Genomic DNA, 18,046 nt, shown 5'->3' on the forward strand with positions numbered 1-18,046 from the left:
GAGACCAGTGAGCTGGCAGAGAACTAACCTGGATTATATTTACGATTTTAGTTCTAAAATCCTGAGAATGTATATTAAAACCCCAAACAACTGAACAGTCCTCTTGCCAGACAGCTGGTTCGTATCGTCCCCAGAATTATTTTTTCCATATTAAATATCAACATTTTGTGCTCTAAGCCCTGATTCAATTTCAAATAAGTTGTTTAGGAGAACAGACATCAAAATCAAACTAAAGAGTAGATTGTACCTATGTCAACTTCCTAGTTTTAATATTATACTCTAGTTATGTAAGATTTTACCTCTGGAAGAAGCTAAATGAAGGGTACACGGGGCCTCTGCACTATTTTTGCAACTTCCTGTGAATCTATAACTGTCTCAAAATAAAAAGCTAATTTTAAACATCAAATTAAAAATACCTCCCCAGGAGGTTCTATGTAACCTCAAAGACAACCCAATTTGGTTCCAGAGTGCAGAGTCATCAGCCACAGATGACTCTGGGCAAGCATCTACAGGCAGCAAGGCTCATTTCGAAACCATGATCAATCAACTATTAAGATTTACAATTGTGATTAGGAAAGCCTATGTCATGTTGACAGATGTCTAAGCTGGTTTCACTGATCATAAATCTTCAGTTATCTGGGATCACATCATTAAAATCACCTATAGGCAAACATTCTTACAATTACTTCCTACATGTTACTACACAGGAACCATGTACAGACTTTATTACTATATTATCTAACTGTAATACAATAATGTGCTTGTCTTATTTCCTCCACTAACTATGACTTGCAACAAGAACTGCATCTTGTTCATCTTATCACCAAAACCTAACCCATACTAGGTTCTCAGTAAACAGTCATAGAATAAATAAAAAATAAAACAGTAACTAAGTTATTTTCTTGAACTTACGAGGGTGACAAAGACATCCAAAGAAATCTTGGAGTCTCTATTTTGGGATCAGGATTAAATGTATAAACGGGCGTACCTCAGTGGGTTCGGTTCCAGGCCACTGCAATAAAGCACGAGTCGCAATAAAGCGCGAGTCAAAATAATGCAAGTCACAGGAATTTTTTGGTTTCCCAGTGTATATAAAAGTTATGTTTATACTATACTGTAGTCTATTAAGGGTGCAATAGCATTATGTCTAAAAAAACCCTTAATTTAAAGCCATACCTTAGGGCCGGCCCCGTGGCTTGGCAGTTAAGTGCGCGCGCTCCGCTGCTAGCGGCCCGGGTTCAGATCCCGGGCGCGCGCCGGTGCACTGCTTCTCCAGCCATGCTGAGGCCGTGTCCCACATACAGCAACTAGAAGGATGTGCAGCTATGACACACAACTATCTACTGGGGCTTTGGGGGGAAAAAATAAATAAATAAATAAAATTATAAAAAAAAAAAGCCATACCTTAATGTAAAAATACTTCATTGCTAAAATATGCTAACCATCATCTAAGCCTTCAGTGAGTCGTAATGTTTTTGCTGGTGGAGGGTCTTGTAAAAAAAAGCAGTATCTGCAAAGCAGAATAAAGCGAAGCTCGATAAACGGAGATACGCCTGTACTCACACGTGTGCGTATGACAGTCTCTGAACCAGCGGTTTAACCTCTAAAGATTTTTATAAGCAATTGTTTTTGATTTGTTAGTTTCCTAAGATATCATAACTTAGTTTGATTGAGAATAAAATAGGGAGGTCAGCCTTTTCCAGACAGGAAAACCGATGTGAGCTGTTGAACAGATCCCCTCAGCTTGAAAGTCTCTGCTGGAATGATCTCTACCCAATTTTGTCAAGTGCCAACAACAGTCGGCTCCTTTCAGAAGTCACTGAGACATCATCACCTTCAGATTCTTCAATATTAACCAATCAAAAAGCATATGGCGATTTCTCTAAATTTCATCTCTCTCAATTTATTAAATAAAATTAAACGTTTTTCAAATAAATATTTTGAACAACCCAAATCAATCAGAGCAGTGAGATCACAAAGTGCTGCTTCTTTCTGCAAAGAAGGCCCACCATTAGCTTGTACAGGAAATCCAGCAGCCACCTCCCCAGTCAACGAGGTGGGCTGCAAGACACGACAGACGCTACCGACAACCCAGAGACACCGCGAACTCCGCGCCGTCAGTCATCTGAGCAGGCACAGAAGCCGGCTTGATCCTCAGAACCTCTGCAAAGCCGTCACCAAACCAGCAAGTGACATGTGCCGCGTCTACAGTAAAGTAGAAAAGACGGTCCTGGCAGAGCTTCCGTCGGTACACAGATCGAGGGTCGGCGGACAACACAGCCTCGATGGCATGCCTTGCTTCCTCTGCTGACTGAAAATATTTAAATGACGCCTGACCGACATCTGCAATGAGAAGAACAGAACTTATGTTCAAAATCATGCAGGTCAAGTTTCATTACAGGGAACTTCAACGTGGAGTTTGGTTGGTCCCTTGAACATCACTTAAAATGAACAGGGTCTGGAAATCTACTCATTCTTTACAGAGAATGTCACCTTCCAGTGGTATTTACTGTCATTAGATTAAACTTACGCACCCCTCAAATCTTCATCTGCTGAACAAAAAAACTGGTGGTATTCTTCCTTAGTTCCCTAACTAGGAGAGCTGAGCTTTCGTGTTCTGACAACCTAAATGCCACTTTTCTATGCTCGATGCAGACTTCACTTCAATTCCTTGTAACTTTCTTCTCACAATGGAGGGATGGTCAGGGATGTGCACGGGAAGTCCCAGCATTCTCAGAAAGCCACGAGAGAGAGGACTAAAGCACACACACCCAGAGCCCTCGCTACAGGCAGGGAGGGTGCCCCAGAGAGCCGGCATCACAGCCCCACGTTACAGGTAACCCCACATTCCTAAGGAACAAGGACATGAGAGAGGCCTTGTGGAACCAGTGAGACAGACACACTGAGAAAGTTCAATGCCATCACTAGGGAACAGGCCACTCTGTTCCACCAGGTGTGCATTTCAGGTAAACAGATGCTTACTCTGTCAAGCAGCAAAACTCCCTACATTTATATCATTGTAGACATATTTTAATTTCTAAAATACATTATGTACAAAACTTAAATTAAAAAATAGCTGTGACCTAGTTTTTAATAGCCACAACATAACATACATCCAAAAGAAGTGCAGGCCCTTCCAGGAAGGCATATGCTTTAAACAATGTTGTCCCTGCTCAAAATACCATCTGGAGTGGTGGTGGATCTTCATCCTTCTGAAAGTAAATTCAGTTTTTAGAAAACAGCCAAAGGGAGAAGGTGAAATACCATATGATCTCACTCATAAGTAGAAGATAACAGCAAGAACAAACAAACACATAGAGACAGAGATTGGATTGGTGGTTACCAGAGGGGAAGGCGGGGAGGGAGGAGGGTGAAAGGGATGATTGGGCACATGTGTGTGGTGATGGGTTGTAATTAGTATTTGGGTAGTGAACATGATGTAATCTATGCAGAAATAGAAGTATAATGATGTAGACCTGAAATTTATACAATGTTATAAACCAATGTTACCGCAATAAAAAAATTAAGAAAAAAGAAAATAGCTAAAAATCACTCTGGGCTACATCCAATACAAAAGCTGGTAAGTAAAGCCATGAAGTTCAGTTTTTGGCCAAAAACCAAGGACCAATTATGCAGTGATAAGATTCCTCGTGCAACAGCACAGCTCATAAAATGACTCTAAGGTCACTCAAAAACAGAGGAGTTCCAAACACATTACTCTTCAGTGTGTGTCTCTGGTTGAAGCTCCAGGCCTTTGCTTGGCTGTTGATTGGGCATAGGTGCCCCTCTCCTCTCACTTCCCGTCCTACTTATCCTTTCAGGCTCAGCTCAAATGCTTTTTCCTTCAGGAAGCCTTCCCAGGTTTCCTCCCCACTCCCCAAGTCAGAACCCTTCTCTCCCTTGTGTGCCCACAGCACTCTCTTCCACAGCCAATTTTTCTAGACGCTGAACTTTCTGAGGTAATTTCTTATTTCTGTACTGGGTCTAAATTCTCCTCTCTGTTAGAAATCAGTGCCTGCTTTATAGTTATATTTCATAATTTCTCTTTTTAACCATTTTTATCAATAAGGCATAATGTAACCTCTCAGATAGACTGCAGTTTAAAAAATAACAGAAGTTTCCAAAGTAGGAAGCATTCAACAATAACCCCAAGACGAGAAGTAAGTGTCAATATAAAGTGTCTTCCAGTATACATATATTTTTCCAATATAAAGCATCTGCTTTGTTCTACCACAAATTCCTTTTAAAACTAAAAATTCCTCCTCCCATCAACTGTATACAGTGATGAAACGACCTTCATAAACAAAACTTTTTAAATAAAGAGATCAATTTAAAAATCAAATACTTTGTTTAAACACAAAGCCTTAGAAGAACGAGAACACAACCCTCCAGTGGCAGATGAAACCTGACATCTCCTTGGCAACTTTAATGGAACCACTCACTGCACCCACCTCTTCATTCTAGACTGCTGCTTGGGATCTGCTGGGGGCTAGAGAAACCAGACAACAACGTTTGTTAAGAACCATGTGTTAATGTAAACAGGCTCCAAGTAAAACCCCTGTGGCCTTTCTTCCATAGTAAAGTGTATGTTTCTAGTGCTGGGACTTTAAGGGACAACTTCTGTGCTAAAAGACTCTTTCCCTCTTACTTCTGGGCTCAGAGCCAGAGGCTAAGCTATCAGCCACCTGACAGAGTAAGATGGGGCATTTCTCTAGTCAGATACTAAACAGATGAAAAAAACGTAATCTGCTTAAGTACAGAAGAAACACAATTTAGCTTCTGAATGCTGTCTGAAAACTCCAAGAACTACTGTACCAGACAGACACGGGGCCCTAAATCACGGGCCATCCCATGAGGCAGGAGCCACTCTCAGCAAACACTTTACTGCGTGCCTGGGACTCACTGCGCTGCACGAACAGTTGGTGAATGAAAGTCGTCAGATGATGGTGCTGCCCAAATATTATTTTATACTCCTACAGTTCTTTACAACGGTCACACTGACAAATACTCCATATAACGGCCCTCAGAAGTATTAAATTGGGCTAAATCTCCTAGTAAAAGCTCGTCTCTCATTCAGAATTAAGAAATGGAAAGTACCTGGCTCACCTTCTGAACTGAGGTGCCCAAGGTCCATCTCTGCGTGCGGTGTAAACCGGACTTCCAAGGGGGCCACAGGGGCCTCCCTCACCCAGGCGGGAATCACACTGCGGTGGGCTGCATCACGCATCCTGGAAGGGCAGTGAGCAGCCACCAGCTGCCTCTCAGCACTGTTTCCTCGTGGGACCACTGCTTCTCTCCCTCCCCTTAGCCGCTTATCTGTTCCTTCCTCTGAAAAGCTCTTCTCCAGGCAATATGGGTCAATGTGCTCTTCTGCCACACTCAGACTTTGACCACTTCTTGACCCTAAACCCCAGTGTGCTGCTCTCTCCTGGTGCTTAGGCGAGCTTTGCTGGACTCTTGCTGTGTCGCGTTTCATGTCGTTTTCTCCCGAAGTTCTGTCTTCAGGATATTTAGGTTTCTCCTTAGTGCATCTGTAAGGTGGTGGTTCATCATACCCTGAGAGCTGTCGCTGGTCACAGCTGTCACTCTTGCCATCAAACTGGGACATGCTTTTTGTTTTATGTTGGTTATTCCGTACATTAAAGTCCCCTAAAGGCTCAATCAAATTTTGTGGCGAGTCATAATCAGCTATGTAGGGCTTTATGTCTAGTACGGGTGTGCCATGAATCATGTCAATTCCAGAAAGGTATACAGCTCCACCTATAATGTGAGAAACATCCTCTTAGAAATATCGACAATGAAGAAGAGTGCAAACAATTGGAGAACCAACACCATCTGCTTATGCCCCACCAAGCTTAGTCACAATTCTCTTATGCACCAGGCTCTTTTACACCTGCCGACAAACACTTTTCTTTCCACCTGGAAACCCACCCTCTTCTCTACCTGTCAAACTCCTACTTGCTCTTCAAGGCTCTCACATAACACCTCTTCTACAAAGCCTTTCTGGCTCTTCCAGACATAAGTGTTCTTTCCTCTGGGTTCCACAGAGGAATGTGTGTACAAACCTCTCCTAGAGCGCTTCTCACGTGATCTGGCAATGACCTGCTTAGAGTCTCTCTCCCTAGACAGTGAGTAGGCCCTTGAGCACTGCATGGGCCAACTCATCTTTGCACCACTGGGGCTTCTAACTCATCAGAGTTCCAGCCACATCAGAGTCCTCAGTATTATCTCTGTGGGACAGATGAGGGTTTCCATTGTGGCAGACTCTGAGGTGGCCCCCATGATGCCCACTTCCTGGTGTTATACAGCCTTGTATAATCCCCTCCTCTTGAGTGTGACTCGATATCACTCCAGTGACTACTATGTTATCTAAGACTCCCATGCTTCCTAGCAGACTCACTTCAGAGACTCTCCCTGTGGGCTTGACGAAGTAAGCAGCCACACTGGGAAAGCCCATGCGGCAAGCAACTGCAGGTGGTCTCCAGGCACTGTGGGCGGCCACCAGCCAACAATGAGCAAGAAGCTGGGGTCCTCCGTCCCACACCTACAAGGAAGTGAAGTCTGCCAACAACCTAAGCGAGCTTGGAAGTGGATTCTTCCACACTCAAGCCTCCAGATAAGAACTTACCCCAGATAAGAACTTACCCCAGCTGACACTTTAATTGCAGTCGAGTGAGATTCTAAGTGGAGGACCCTAAGCTATGCCCATACTTCTGACCCACAGAAACATAATAACATCTCAAACATATAACAAATGTGTATTGTTTAAATTGATAAGTGCATGGTAATTTGTCACACAGCAATAGAAATCTAATACTCCATCAAGACTCAAGCAATTAAGGAGAACATACAACTCCATTACCAAATATTAAGGACAGGTCTCCTGTTGTCCCACACAGCTGCTGTCCAGTTCCTGCTACTGGTACACAGTCTACTAACTTGATCTTTGGGCAACTGGCCAAATGAGAATCAAAAAACTGCACGTGACCACATTCGATTCTGTCTCTATTTAAGAAAAACACGACTAACAAAGGACTCTGATTTCTAAAACATGCTATCTGTGAATGAGCCTGGAACTTTGGAAAGACGATTCTGGACTTTCTAAGTGATAGATTAAAGAACCTCAGTGCTCTCATCCATAAAATGGAGATTGCTACCCTATCAAACCCACATAGCCACTGTAAGAAAATGTACATGAACGTCCTTTATAAACTGTAACGCACCACACAAACACCAGTAGTCACCATAACGCCTATTTAATAAGAGTGTCTATAGTGCGACCGTGTGACTCTCACCTTTCTGATTAGACCTCCCCCGTCAGAATGTTAAGTTCTGTAGGGCAAGGATTTCTATCTGATTTGTTTACCGCTATATCCCCAGCACCTAGAGCAACGCCTGGCACATATTCAGTGCTCGGAAAATATATGTGGGTTGCACAAATGATCACAAAATGTCCCAGTACTGTTACCCAAGTCAGTTAGCCATCACAAACTGAGAAAACTCAAGTTGGATCAGCCTCAGAATTTTTCTGAAAAATCTACCCAAGGCCCGGCTGAAACAATCCAGCAGGAGAGTTCAAGTTCTGGAAAAGAATCTGCAAAATAACTGCTCTCATCTTTTTAGCACCCAATAGCCTGAAAAGCACTCTTAGAGCTTTTGTCTCCCAAAATCCTCAAAAAAATGCTGTGGAGTCCCAGAGAGGGCAGATCCTTCTCCTTTGCCCACTTTATGAACAAGCAAGTGCAAGCCTGGAATGGTCTCCTGACTCACAGTCTACCTGCCGTTCCATCTTCTGCCTCTCTAACAAACGTGCTCATTAGGTCAGAGTGATTCAAGAACGGGACGCTTTCCAAAAATGCACAGCTCAGTAACTAGGTTAAATATGAACACAGTTAAAACTAATCTGGTATTTTGCACAGGTACTTCCACAATCTGACAGATGTTTGAGCCTACAGTGCAATTCATCCCAGATCCTCTACCATACATCACAGTTGACGGCTGCACTGCAGCCATGATACACGTTCATTTCCTCAAGGCCGCAAGGAAGAAATGATACACCACCACACTATGTGCTTACCATATACGCATGTCCAACCAGTTACTATGTGTGAAATTTTGAAAGTGTCTAATTATTTCCAAAGCATTTTGTATTTACTGCATTCTAAGTCAGAGAAAATTGGGTTACTAATTTAATGATTATGAAATATTATCTTTAAATAATTTAATAACTTTTAATAAATGCAATGATATAAACAAACTCTCAGCATCCTATGAGAGCTTATTTCAAAGCGTTTCAATGCTAACATTCTTCTAATGATTTCATTTTTTCTTCAATGTCTAGTGGTTTTCAGGGGTTAATAAACATCATTGGTCTGAATAACAGCCCCTGCTGAATACTATGTTGATTTTACAAGATTTCTTTTGGTTAAAGAAAAAAGGTAAAAGTAGAAACGAAATGCGTTACCTTCTACCTTTTCCAGTTTGGCCAGGGTCAGACCTATGGCATTGGGACGATGCGGGCTCCTTGTGGAGAAGACGCCAATCTTCGCACCATTCAGCCTGGGAGGCTGCACTTTTGCCTTACAGCTCAAATGACCATTTTTGTGAAAAACAAACAAAATCCTATTGAAAATAAACCAAACAGCTGAGTAAGAAAAGAGAACAAGTTAATTTAGCATAATGATTTGAGGGGGAAAAAATTTTAATCCCTACAAATTAAAACAGGAGGAATGCTTTTAATGGTACTAAAATGTAATCAGTGGGAAAAAATAATAATAACCATTCCTATTTCTTGCAGGAAGACAGAGTCTTATCTCTACAGCCTTTGCCCCTAACACAATGACTGGCGCATGGTAAGAACTTAACAGATTTTTGTAAAGGGCCTGCCTAAACAATATTTACTAAGTAAGTGCCTGTTATGTGCCAGGGAGTATGCTAAGACATATTTAATCCTCTTAACAACCCTAAGAAGTATAACTTATCCCCCATGTTAAGGATGAGGAAATTAAGGCTCAGAAATTTTAAATAACGTGACTAGGCCTTCCTACACAAGATGCAAAAGCAGGAATCCATGAAGAAAAACAGTAACAGATTTGAATCTATTAAATCATTAAATTTACATACTACAAAATGTCATCCCAGGAGAAAATGTCTGCTACATGTATAATGGGTAATATCTGTGTATATAAACTGCTCCCACAAATCACAAACGTAAGGACAACTCTACATAGGAAACTAAGCAAAGAATATGAGTAGGCAATTCACAAAAGAATCAGAAATAGCTAACAATCATATGAAAAGATGTTGAACCTCACTAATAATTAAGAAATTAAACTGGAAAATAAATATGTACTATTTTTCCCTGTCAGGCAAAAATGTACAAAATTGGTAACATGTAGTGTTGGCAAGGGTGTAGGGAAAAGGTCATTTTCAAATACCTTTGAAAGATAAATTGTTCTTTGGTTTATTTTTTTTTTGGTGAGGAAGATTGTCCCCGAGCTAACATCTGGCCCAATCTTTCTCTATTTTGTTTGTGGGATCCCCCCACAGCATGGCTTAATGAGCAGTGTGTAGGTCCACGCCCGGGATCCGAACCCATGAACCCCAGGAAGTCTAAGTGGAGAGCACAAACCCAACCACTATGACACCGGGCTGGCCCCTATAAATTGGTTTTTTAAGAGGGCCATGTGGCAGTAGCTCTCCAAAATCATAAATATGCATACCCTCTAACCCAGTATATCCATGTCTGATATCCTACTCATAAAAATATACAAGTGCCCAAAAATATGTGTCTGAGGGGTTTGTTACAGCATTACCATAGCAGCAAAATAATTCTCCACTAACAAGGGAGTGGTCGACTCATGGTGCCTCTGTGCTGTACAATAACAGGAGCCACTAAAGCGAAAAAGGTAACTCTATACATAGTGTCATGACAGATACTAAGTGAAGAGAACACGTTCCACTTGTTAAAACAAACACCCACCCCAAATGTGTACACTTATGCTTCTATGTGTATTAAAAAAGAAAAAGAAAAAAAGAAAACATCTGGCAGGAAACACACCAGGCTGTTAACAGTGGTCATCTCTGAAGAGGGCTAGGGGGTGGGGACGAGAGAGGAGAAAAATAGGAGAGAGAAGGAAAAATCACTTTACATACTTGTGAGTCCATTTTTTATATCAGTGATGTTTTTAACTTAAATAGTTCAACCAAGATCATACAAACTACATCAGAACACCCATGTTCTTTCTACTCTACTCATGTCCCCAAATTAACACGAAAAATAAACTATTTAAGAATAAACACTTAATTTTAGGTCTTCACCAGTAAAATTAGACCAATTCAGACTGCTGATGTTGGGGTGAGGAAGAATGGACAGAGACAGCATTCCAAGTGACACCGAGTACCACTAGCATAACACAGGCCCTAATACAAGTAACACTATTTAAAGTATCCAGATTTCTAAGGTCACTTTTGTTTTTTAGGAAGAGTAGACTTAATTCTGCATGGGTCTAGAGCATGGTCCACAAATTTTTTCTGTAAAGGGTCAGATAGTAAATATTTAGGGTTTACAGACCAACCAGTCCCTGTTGTAACTACTAAACTCTGCTGTTGTAGCACAAAAGCAGTCACAGCCAACATAGAAACGAACGTACGAGGCTGTGTTCCCATAAACTTATTTACAAAAACAGAAGGTGGGATGGATTTGGTCCACGGGCAGTAGCTTGTCAACCACTGGTCTCAAGGACAGAACTCATGGATAGAATCAAGGAAGTCTACAGATTTCAGCTCAACAGAAGGTGTTCATCACAATCAGAACCAATGGGAAATGGAACGTGCCCCCTCAGTGGATCCCGAGCTCCCCTGAGGGTGTCCAAGTTATGCAGACAATCACGTGCATGAATACAGTACAGGAATTCCATGCGACTGACGAGGGTGATGTGGACAGCAGGCTCCAAGGTTGCTTCCAACCGGAGCACTTTACTTAGGCACAAGGTTTGGCCCGAAGTACCACTTCTAACTATAAAACAACTTACCAAACATGAGAAAACTCTTCTAAGCCCATCAAGGAGTGTTCAGGATTATTAAAGATGCTCTTTCTTATCCTCAAACAAGCCCGCGAATGACTACAAATGGATGGCTGCCTTGGAGTACCATTCTTGGCTGAGAAACAGGATTCCAAGTAGCCAATTGGCTCAGTTAAAAGATTCCCTACAGAAGAAAATTAGATAAGAAATCATTAGTCAAAAGGTCAAGCAAAGATGTAGGAAAACATGTTTTCCTTAATGCACTGATTTCATAGTTTTAAAATCTACTAGGTGCGATGCAACTATAAAACATGATTGTTACAGTATTCATGAATACATACAAATATCCTCATCCTTCCATACACATTGTTATATCCCCTTAGGTAAAATACTGGAAAGAGCACAGGTCTAAGAAAGAAAGAATGAAAGGAAGAGGGCATTTGTAGAAGACCTATTATGAATATAATTCAAATTCTATGCTACCATTACTAAGTTATGTGATCTTGGTCAGGGCTAAAGGAATCTCAAATAGAGGGGAAAACATGCACAAAGTTAAATGAGAAATGTTATAGCATATGCAGAAAACAAGCTATTTTGATTGGCTGGAGTGTGAAATACAAAGCAAAGAATAACAAAAGAAAAGGAGACAGTGGTTCTATACAAGTAAAGACACTTTCAATTGAAAACAACAGAACATACGAAACAAACTAGTTTAATTAAGCAATAAAGAGAGTCCACGGGACTATACTACTAAACTATCTAGAGGCAGAATAGGGCCGGCCCTGTGGCTTAGCGGTTAAGTGCTCGCACTCCGATGCTGGTGGCCCGGGTTTGGATCCCAGGCGCGCACCGATGCACGGCTTCTCCGGCCATGCTGAGGCCGTGTCCCACATACAGCAACTAGAAGGAAGTGCAACTATGACATACAACTATCTACTGGGGCTTTGGGGGAAAAGTAAATAAATAAATAAAATTTAGAGGCAGAATAGATTTCAGTTAGGCTTGCTCCAGCAGCTCTCTGCCCCTCTAGAATGTAAGCTCCATGTGGGTAGGTGGTTTTCTGTCTGGTTTACTGCTGTGACCTCATTGTCTAGTACTTGCCTACAAAAGGGTAGGTACTCAAAAAACTCATGCTGCATGGAAAAAAGGATTATGTAAGTCTAAACTGATTAAAATGGAAAAAGTGAAAGAATACATATAACATAATCCTATTTATGAAAATTTATTTACACATTTACCTATCTAAATATGTACATATATATATCTAGAGAGCTATCTAGAAGGATCTTCACCAAAATATTAACAGTGGTTAAAATGAGATTGAGAGTGGAGAGATTTTTGGATTGTTTTTATATTTAACTTTGCAATTTCTATAATATTTGAAATTTTTGCAATAATCACAAGTCATTAAAAAATTTTTTTAAAAAAGTAGTAACTCCTTTCAAAAGAAGAAAAAATGGCCAGGCAGCATCAATATAGGTTTAAAGTCCAAGGTATCCACAACTACCATCTTTAACTTAGAGATAACTTTTTTTTCACATTTCATGAAGGCTTTATTATTATTATTATTTTTTTTTTTCTAAGAATGACTGGCCCTGGGCTAACATCTGTGCTCATCTTTCTCTACTTTTTCTTTTTATATGGGACGCTGCCACAGCGGGATCCGAACCGGCGAACCCCGGGCCGCCACAGCAGAGCACGCACACTTAACCGCTTGCGCCACCGGGCCGGCCCCCTCATGAAGGCTTTATTAACTTCTTTGATATAATGACACTCTAGACCCTCATTGTACTTCCGGCTTTCATTAAATCTATCCTACCAGCACAGGGCCTGCAGCTGCCTCTCACAGTACCTTTCATTAATTTTCACTTATAAAAACTAAATTATTTGATACACATAATATATGCTACACATATGTAATAAAGCATTATATTATAATAAAATCCTGTATACCCCCACCACCCCAAGAACTAGAGCTTTACCAACAAGTTGCATCTTTTTATGTCACTTCTCTCACGCCCCACGGCCCTCCTTTCCCCCTGCGATAAACAGGAGCCTGAAGGTAGTCTTTATCATTCACTTCCTTTTTAAATATGATTTTATCATATGCATGAGCATGCCTAAACAATATTTCATGATTTTGTCTTTGAGCTCTATAAAAACTGATATCAAACTATATGTTATCTTCTCAGACTTGCTTTTTCTCTCAATATTATGATTCTAAGATCCAGCCATACTGTATATGTTTTTGATGACTTCAAATTTTTTTTTTTTCCAAGTATGTAACAGGCATTCTTTTCTTTTCCTTTTTTGATCCTCATCTACGCTCTCTGGAATAGATATAGTAAACATCTTAAAGATGAAAAAACTGACGTCAAACAATTCCCTGGTGTTCATTAAAATGTCATGAAGGAAAACAGCCAAAAAGGACTCCTAACTTAATCAGCTGGGATCCCTGTGTCCTGTTTTCATTTGTTTAACAAACTTTCCAAGTGTCTACAATTGCTAGGCACTGTGCTAAGTTTGGGGAAAAGATAAAAAACAAGAACTCTTATCACAGTGGAGTTACCAGTTGGCTGGGGAGAATCTCACGACATGCTTCAGTATCACGGGAAATGTCATATCCGCAATAATGATTAAAGACTTTCTGCCCCGACCACGGGATTGGGGGCCTGCAAGTTTACACCTCACCGAGCTACCACTTCATCAAATCAGTCTATACCTGTTTTTCCCAGATTACACATAAGCTATGACAAACCTAAGTCATAACCAATTAGATATGTTCCAACCCTCTTTGAGCATCTCTGTAAGAACATAAGCAGCATAACACTGTTTTAGCAATGGACTGAAAGCATACTCGAGGACCTATGTTGCAGGAGTCCCTCAACTATGTCCCTCTTAAATGTCTGGGACCATTCTCAACATATCAAATGGCCATTTAATAACGCAGTGGGAACTTATCATATTCTAATATGTCTGAACCCTCAGAACCTATTTATATATTCTCTGTGCCCCTGTTCTTGGGATAATAAATGCTGGAAATATAAATGCTCAATAATTTCCAAATATAAATGTTGAGTGTTCTACTTGAAGTGGAGGCCTGAGAACCTCCACCCAGGGGAATCCTGATCTTCCTCTTAAATCACATCTCAAAAAACAAAATAACATTAAGTACCTACCATTTGGTAAGCCCTGTGCTAAGTGCCTGGGTACAGACATAAACAAGAACCAGTTCTCGCTCTCCAGGTTGTCCAGTATATTGACAGAGATGGACAAGTAAACCAACAATTAAATCAAACTGCCTACATGCAGGAGAGGGACAAGCACAGGTACGCCAGAGTAGTACTGGCAGAAGAACCTCACCGCAAGGGGAAGAAGCCGTTCCCCAAAAGAACACGGAGGGTTAGGACTGGTATCAGAAGACAAAAGGGACAAAAACAGCACAGGGCCACTCCACTATGTGTGTGACCTTGGGCAAAACTGCTTACCTCTCTGAATCCCAGTTTTCTCATCTATGAAACAAGGATAATACCTCTCTTGGAAAGTCGTAAGATTACTAAAACATGTAAAGCACACAGTACAACAGAAGCTGCTCAGTAATGAGTGGTTTTTAAAGCCCTTGCTCAGGCTTTTCCCTCATTTTAACAATATTACAACTGTATTAACTGTGTAATAAGAAAAAACCCAGTAAGTTATTAATGCGGAGTTTTCTGCGTTAATACACAAGAAAAGTCCATGTCCTTTTCACCTCTTCCCTGAACTATCCAATTAACCTTGTCATAATTTGTCTCCCCTCTGCCGTCCCTTCCCTCCTTAAAACACACTACACCAATCTTCCAGACTCTGAGTTCCTTATGCCATGCTACTCTCTAACTTTAACCTTTCCATGTTTCCCATTGTTAACAGATGTCATATTTCTTAGCCTGATATTCAAGGTTCTCTACACTCTGAATCCAATCAGTGGCTCCCCTATCTCCCTGTTCTATCCTTCAGACTTACAGCTCCCCAACGCGGTGCTCTATAGACCTCTGAGCCCTGCTCTTTCCTGCCTGTTAAAATATCAGACCTGTAATCTGGCAGTGTGCAACAAGTTCTTTTCAATGAGCACAACCTTTGACCTTTGACCAGATAACAGTACTTTTAGGAAATTTAAGTTAAACATTTAGAACACAAAGATTTTAGTTTCAAGAACTTTCATTTAGAACAACGGAAACTGGCAATAACCTAAATGCCCAACAATAGGGAACTGGTTAAATAAGTTAGAGCAAATCCATAAAACAAAATAGCATGCAACCCCTTAAAATTAAAATTACTCATTGCCATAGAAAGATTTTTATGAATCTTAAGTTTTTCTTAAAGTTATAAAACAGTTTAAAACTTTTTTAAAGTTATAAAACATAACAGCTCATATTTCTAGTGTCTATGCACTGAAACAAGTGTGGAAGATAGACACCAATATATTAACAGTGGTTTTCTCTGCGTGATGGCCGACTACTTTAATTTTCTTCCATTTGCTTCCTCTAGTTTCTAAAATTAATATATTCTTCTGTACATAAAGAGATGAAAATAAAGAGAAACAAACTCACGCCCATCTCTCCAGGCCCAGTTTAAAACTATTTCCTCAACCTCCAACTCCCTGCCCCGCCCCACTCCCTCCTCACTTCCTACAGCACAGGACGCTTCTCTCCTGGCATTTACTAACTCCTAACCGTCCTAACACCAGCTGTACATATCCCACCTCTCCTGCCCGAGAGAGAGCTCCCTAAGACAAAGGCCGTTGCACCGCACATAGCTAGTCCAGCCACCGCGCCAAGACCAGGCGGACCCTAGCTACCAAAAAACTGAGAGATGACGTCATCCCGCTCGCCTCAGACACATCACGTGGTCGCTGGAGCACGTGACCCGAGCCTTCACAATCAGAGAATGACGCAGTCAGCCCAAGGTGTCGCATTTCACGTCCCTCTCTGAAGTGAAGTCGGTTGCCTGCTCCTAGGCCTCTTCTGAGAGCGGAACGACTAGCCTCTTAGAATTACCTGTCTCCAGATCCGGCTTCACGCACCCGCACGCGGTCGCTGTGAGCCGAGGCCCTGCCTCCTCCAAACCGCCGCGCATGGCTACTGATCACACAGGCGCCGACCAGCGCGGTCAAACTTTCCGCTTCCGGTCTCCAGCCTGGCGCCTGCGCACTAGCCGTGCCGGAGGGGCCGTGCCAAGGTTGGGCGCGCGGCCGGGAATTGGGGCGCGCGCGCGGCGGGCGTCGTCGCTGCCCGCCGGTAGGTCACGGTTGGGACTCCGAGCAGATGTCCCTGCCTCGGTTCCTCATCCGAGCCCGTGTCTCAGTTGTCTCGCGCCGACCCGCTGCGGTTGCCTGTCCCTTTCAGGGCGGTGAGCGACTCCGAGTCCCCGCGCTTTCCAAGGGGGACACATCGATGAAGATTTACACACAAAGATGTCTGTCGAAATATTAATAATAAGCAACCTACAAATCCAACGAGCGACGCAAAATTTTTAAAGAAAAAGGATGTGTATATGCAATTACCACGTAGCACGATAATCGGATGTTAGGAAATGTTAAAAATTCTCCCTAGGTGGTGGGAATACACAGATGATTATACTTCTCTATATGCTCCCACTTTTCCATAATAAAAACCATGTTTTGAGAGAAAGGAATCAAAGTGAACCTTATTTCAAATCTAATGGATGGGGAGCCCCACACCGGATTAGGGGTTAAGAAGTGGGGACTGTTTCTTGTGCTCCATACCTAACGGGAACCGACGTGAATGAAATTGAGAGTGAACATGCCATATTCGTTGAGGGGATTATGGTCGTTGCTTCTGGGCAGCTCTGAAAAGTTGAGGGCCAACAAGAAGCACTTTTTCATCCCATGCGATGACCGGTTTTCTGTGCACCCATAGCCTATCCTTTTGCCCACTTGTAACGTCATGTCTCACCTACACAGTATCAAATTTCTCTGTATACATTCTTCTGTTTCTGGGCTTTTTATCCTGTTGGTTCAGGGGGAGGTAAAAAAAGACATATTGCTTGCAATATAAATTATTCAAAAGCATACAAGTCCACAGATTTAAAAGCTTAACCACCATGAAAAGCTGTTTCTAAACCTGTTCATTTGTCAGGGACTAATTAGATCACTAGTGGAAAATAACTAGCCGATGGAGCCAAAGATTTAAAGAGAAGATTGTGGTTTTAAAAAAACACTTTAAAAATTGATCAAAATCATATACGCGTCCTCTGATGCGTCTTTTCCACATGAAAATTTGGAAAAGTGTGCCATTATTCTGTTTCCGGGAAGAAACAGTTCTGCGCAGCTGAAGAAACAAGTTTGAGAACAGCGGAGCTGTATACGCGTTGTAAAACCGGGGCCGTCACAGCCGCGTTTGCCACTAGATGGTGGTGCTGCTGAAAGTGATAGTCGTTTAATTTGTGGACAGACTAGCGTAGAAAAGGAGGGGTATTTGCCCTCCTGGCCTTAGATATCATATCCAATGGTAATCACACGCACAAAAAAATACGTTAATTACCAAGTGTGACAAGTACTGAAATGCAAAGCAGACTTGGAGACACTGATGAAGTGGGTCACTACCTATTTTAAAGGTAAAATTCCTCTTTATGGAAAACAGGAACTTAAATATGTAGCACCTTTCATTATATGATTTGAGGTTTTTATTATCTTGTCTACTGTTATATATGATTATTTGTAGTTTGTAAGACAACGCTTTCTCTCCAGGTAGGACCTAGGAATATGCCTTAAAAAACAACCTACTTGATTCTAATACAGGTGGTCATCAGCCTACACTTTGAGAAACACTTCTCAGTATCATGATTCTTAATCTTTCATTTGCGTGAAGGATCCCTTTGTAAATCAATTAAAGCTTTGGACCTTCTCACATATCATTTTAGACTTAATATCATAGGGTTCATGGATTTTTCAGAACAACCGTTGTACCCGCTATGAGAGGAGGGCAGCACAAAGTAGAGCTGGAAGGATTCTTGCAAATTTAATT

At 41.5% G+C, this 18,046-nt stretch overlaps 1 protein-coding gene across 4 annotated transcripts; it reads right to left on the reverse strand.

Moving 5' to 3' along the window:
* Positions 1–1,883: 1,883 nt before the first annotated feature.
* Positions 1,884–16,164, reverse strand: TRMO (tRNA methyltransferase O). 4 transcript variants are annotated; one of them, XM_058523606.1, is made up of 6 exons: positions 16,058–16,164; positions 11,034–11,208; positions 8,465–8,622; positions 5,107–5,760; positions 4,452–4,489; positions 2,300–2,343 (listed from the first exon to the last, which is right to left on the reverse strand). In XM_058523606.1, the coding sequence occupies exons 1-5, from the start codon at positions 16,134–16,136 to the stop codon at positions 4,461–4,463; spliced, it is 1,095 nt and encodes a 364-aa protein (XP_058379589.1). In that variant the 5' UTR covers positions 16,137–16,164; the 3' UTR covers positions 2,300–2,343; positions 4,452–4,460. The 4 variants fall into 4 exon arrangements, with proteins under 4 accessions (XP_058379588.1, XP_058379587.1, XP_058379590.1 ...); XM_058523605.1 differs by lacking the exon at positions 4,452–4,489 and having other exon boundaries at positions 1,884–2,343; XM_058523604.1 differs by lacking the exon at positions 4,452–4,489 and having other exon boundaries at positions 1,884–2,343; positions 5,098–5,760.
* Positions 16,165–18,046: the final 1,882 nt, after the last annotated feature.

The sequence above is a fragment of the Diceros bicornis genome, chromosome 28 (genome assembly GCF_020826845.1).
Source record: "Diceros bicornis minor isolate mBicDic1 chromosome 28, mDicBic1.mat.cur, whole genome shotgun sequence".
NCBI lineage: Eukaryota > Metazoa > Chordata > Mammalia > Perissodactyla > Rhinocerotidae > Diceros > Diceros bicornis.

Excerpts from the sequence above, each read along its gene's own strand:
- TRMO (XM_058523604.1), bottom strand. The coding sequence starts at position 16,136 with ATGCGCGGCGGTTTGGAGGAGGCAGGGCCTCGGCTCACAGCGACCGCG. Across the intron at positions 11,209-16,057 it reads GAAGCCGGATCTGGAGACAG|GGAATCTTTTAACTGAGCCA; the intron begins GTAATTCTAAGA and ends TTTCTTCTGTAG. Across the intron at positions 8,623-11,033 it reads GAAGAGTTTTCTCATGTTTG|GATTTTGTTTGTTTTTCACA; the intron begins GTAAGTTGTTTT and ends TATTTTCAATAG.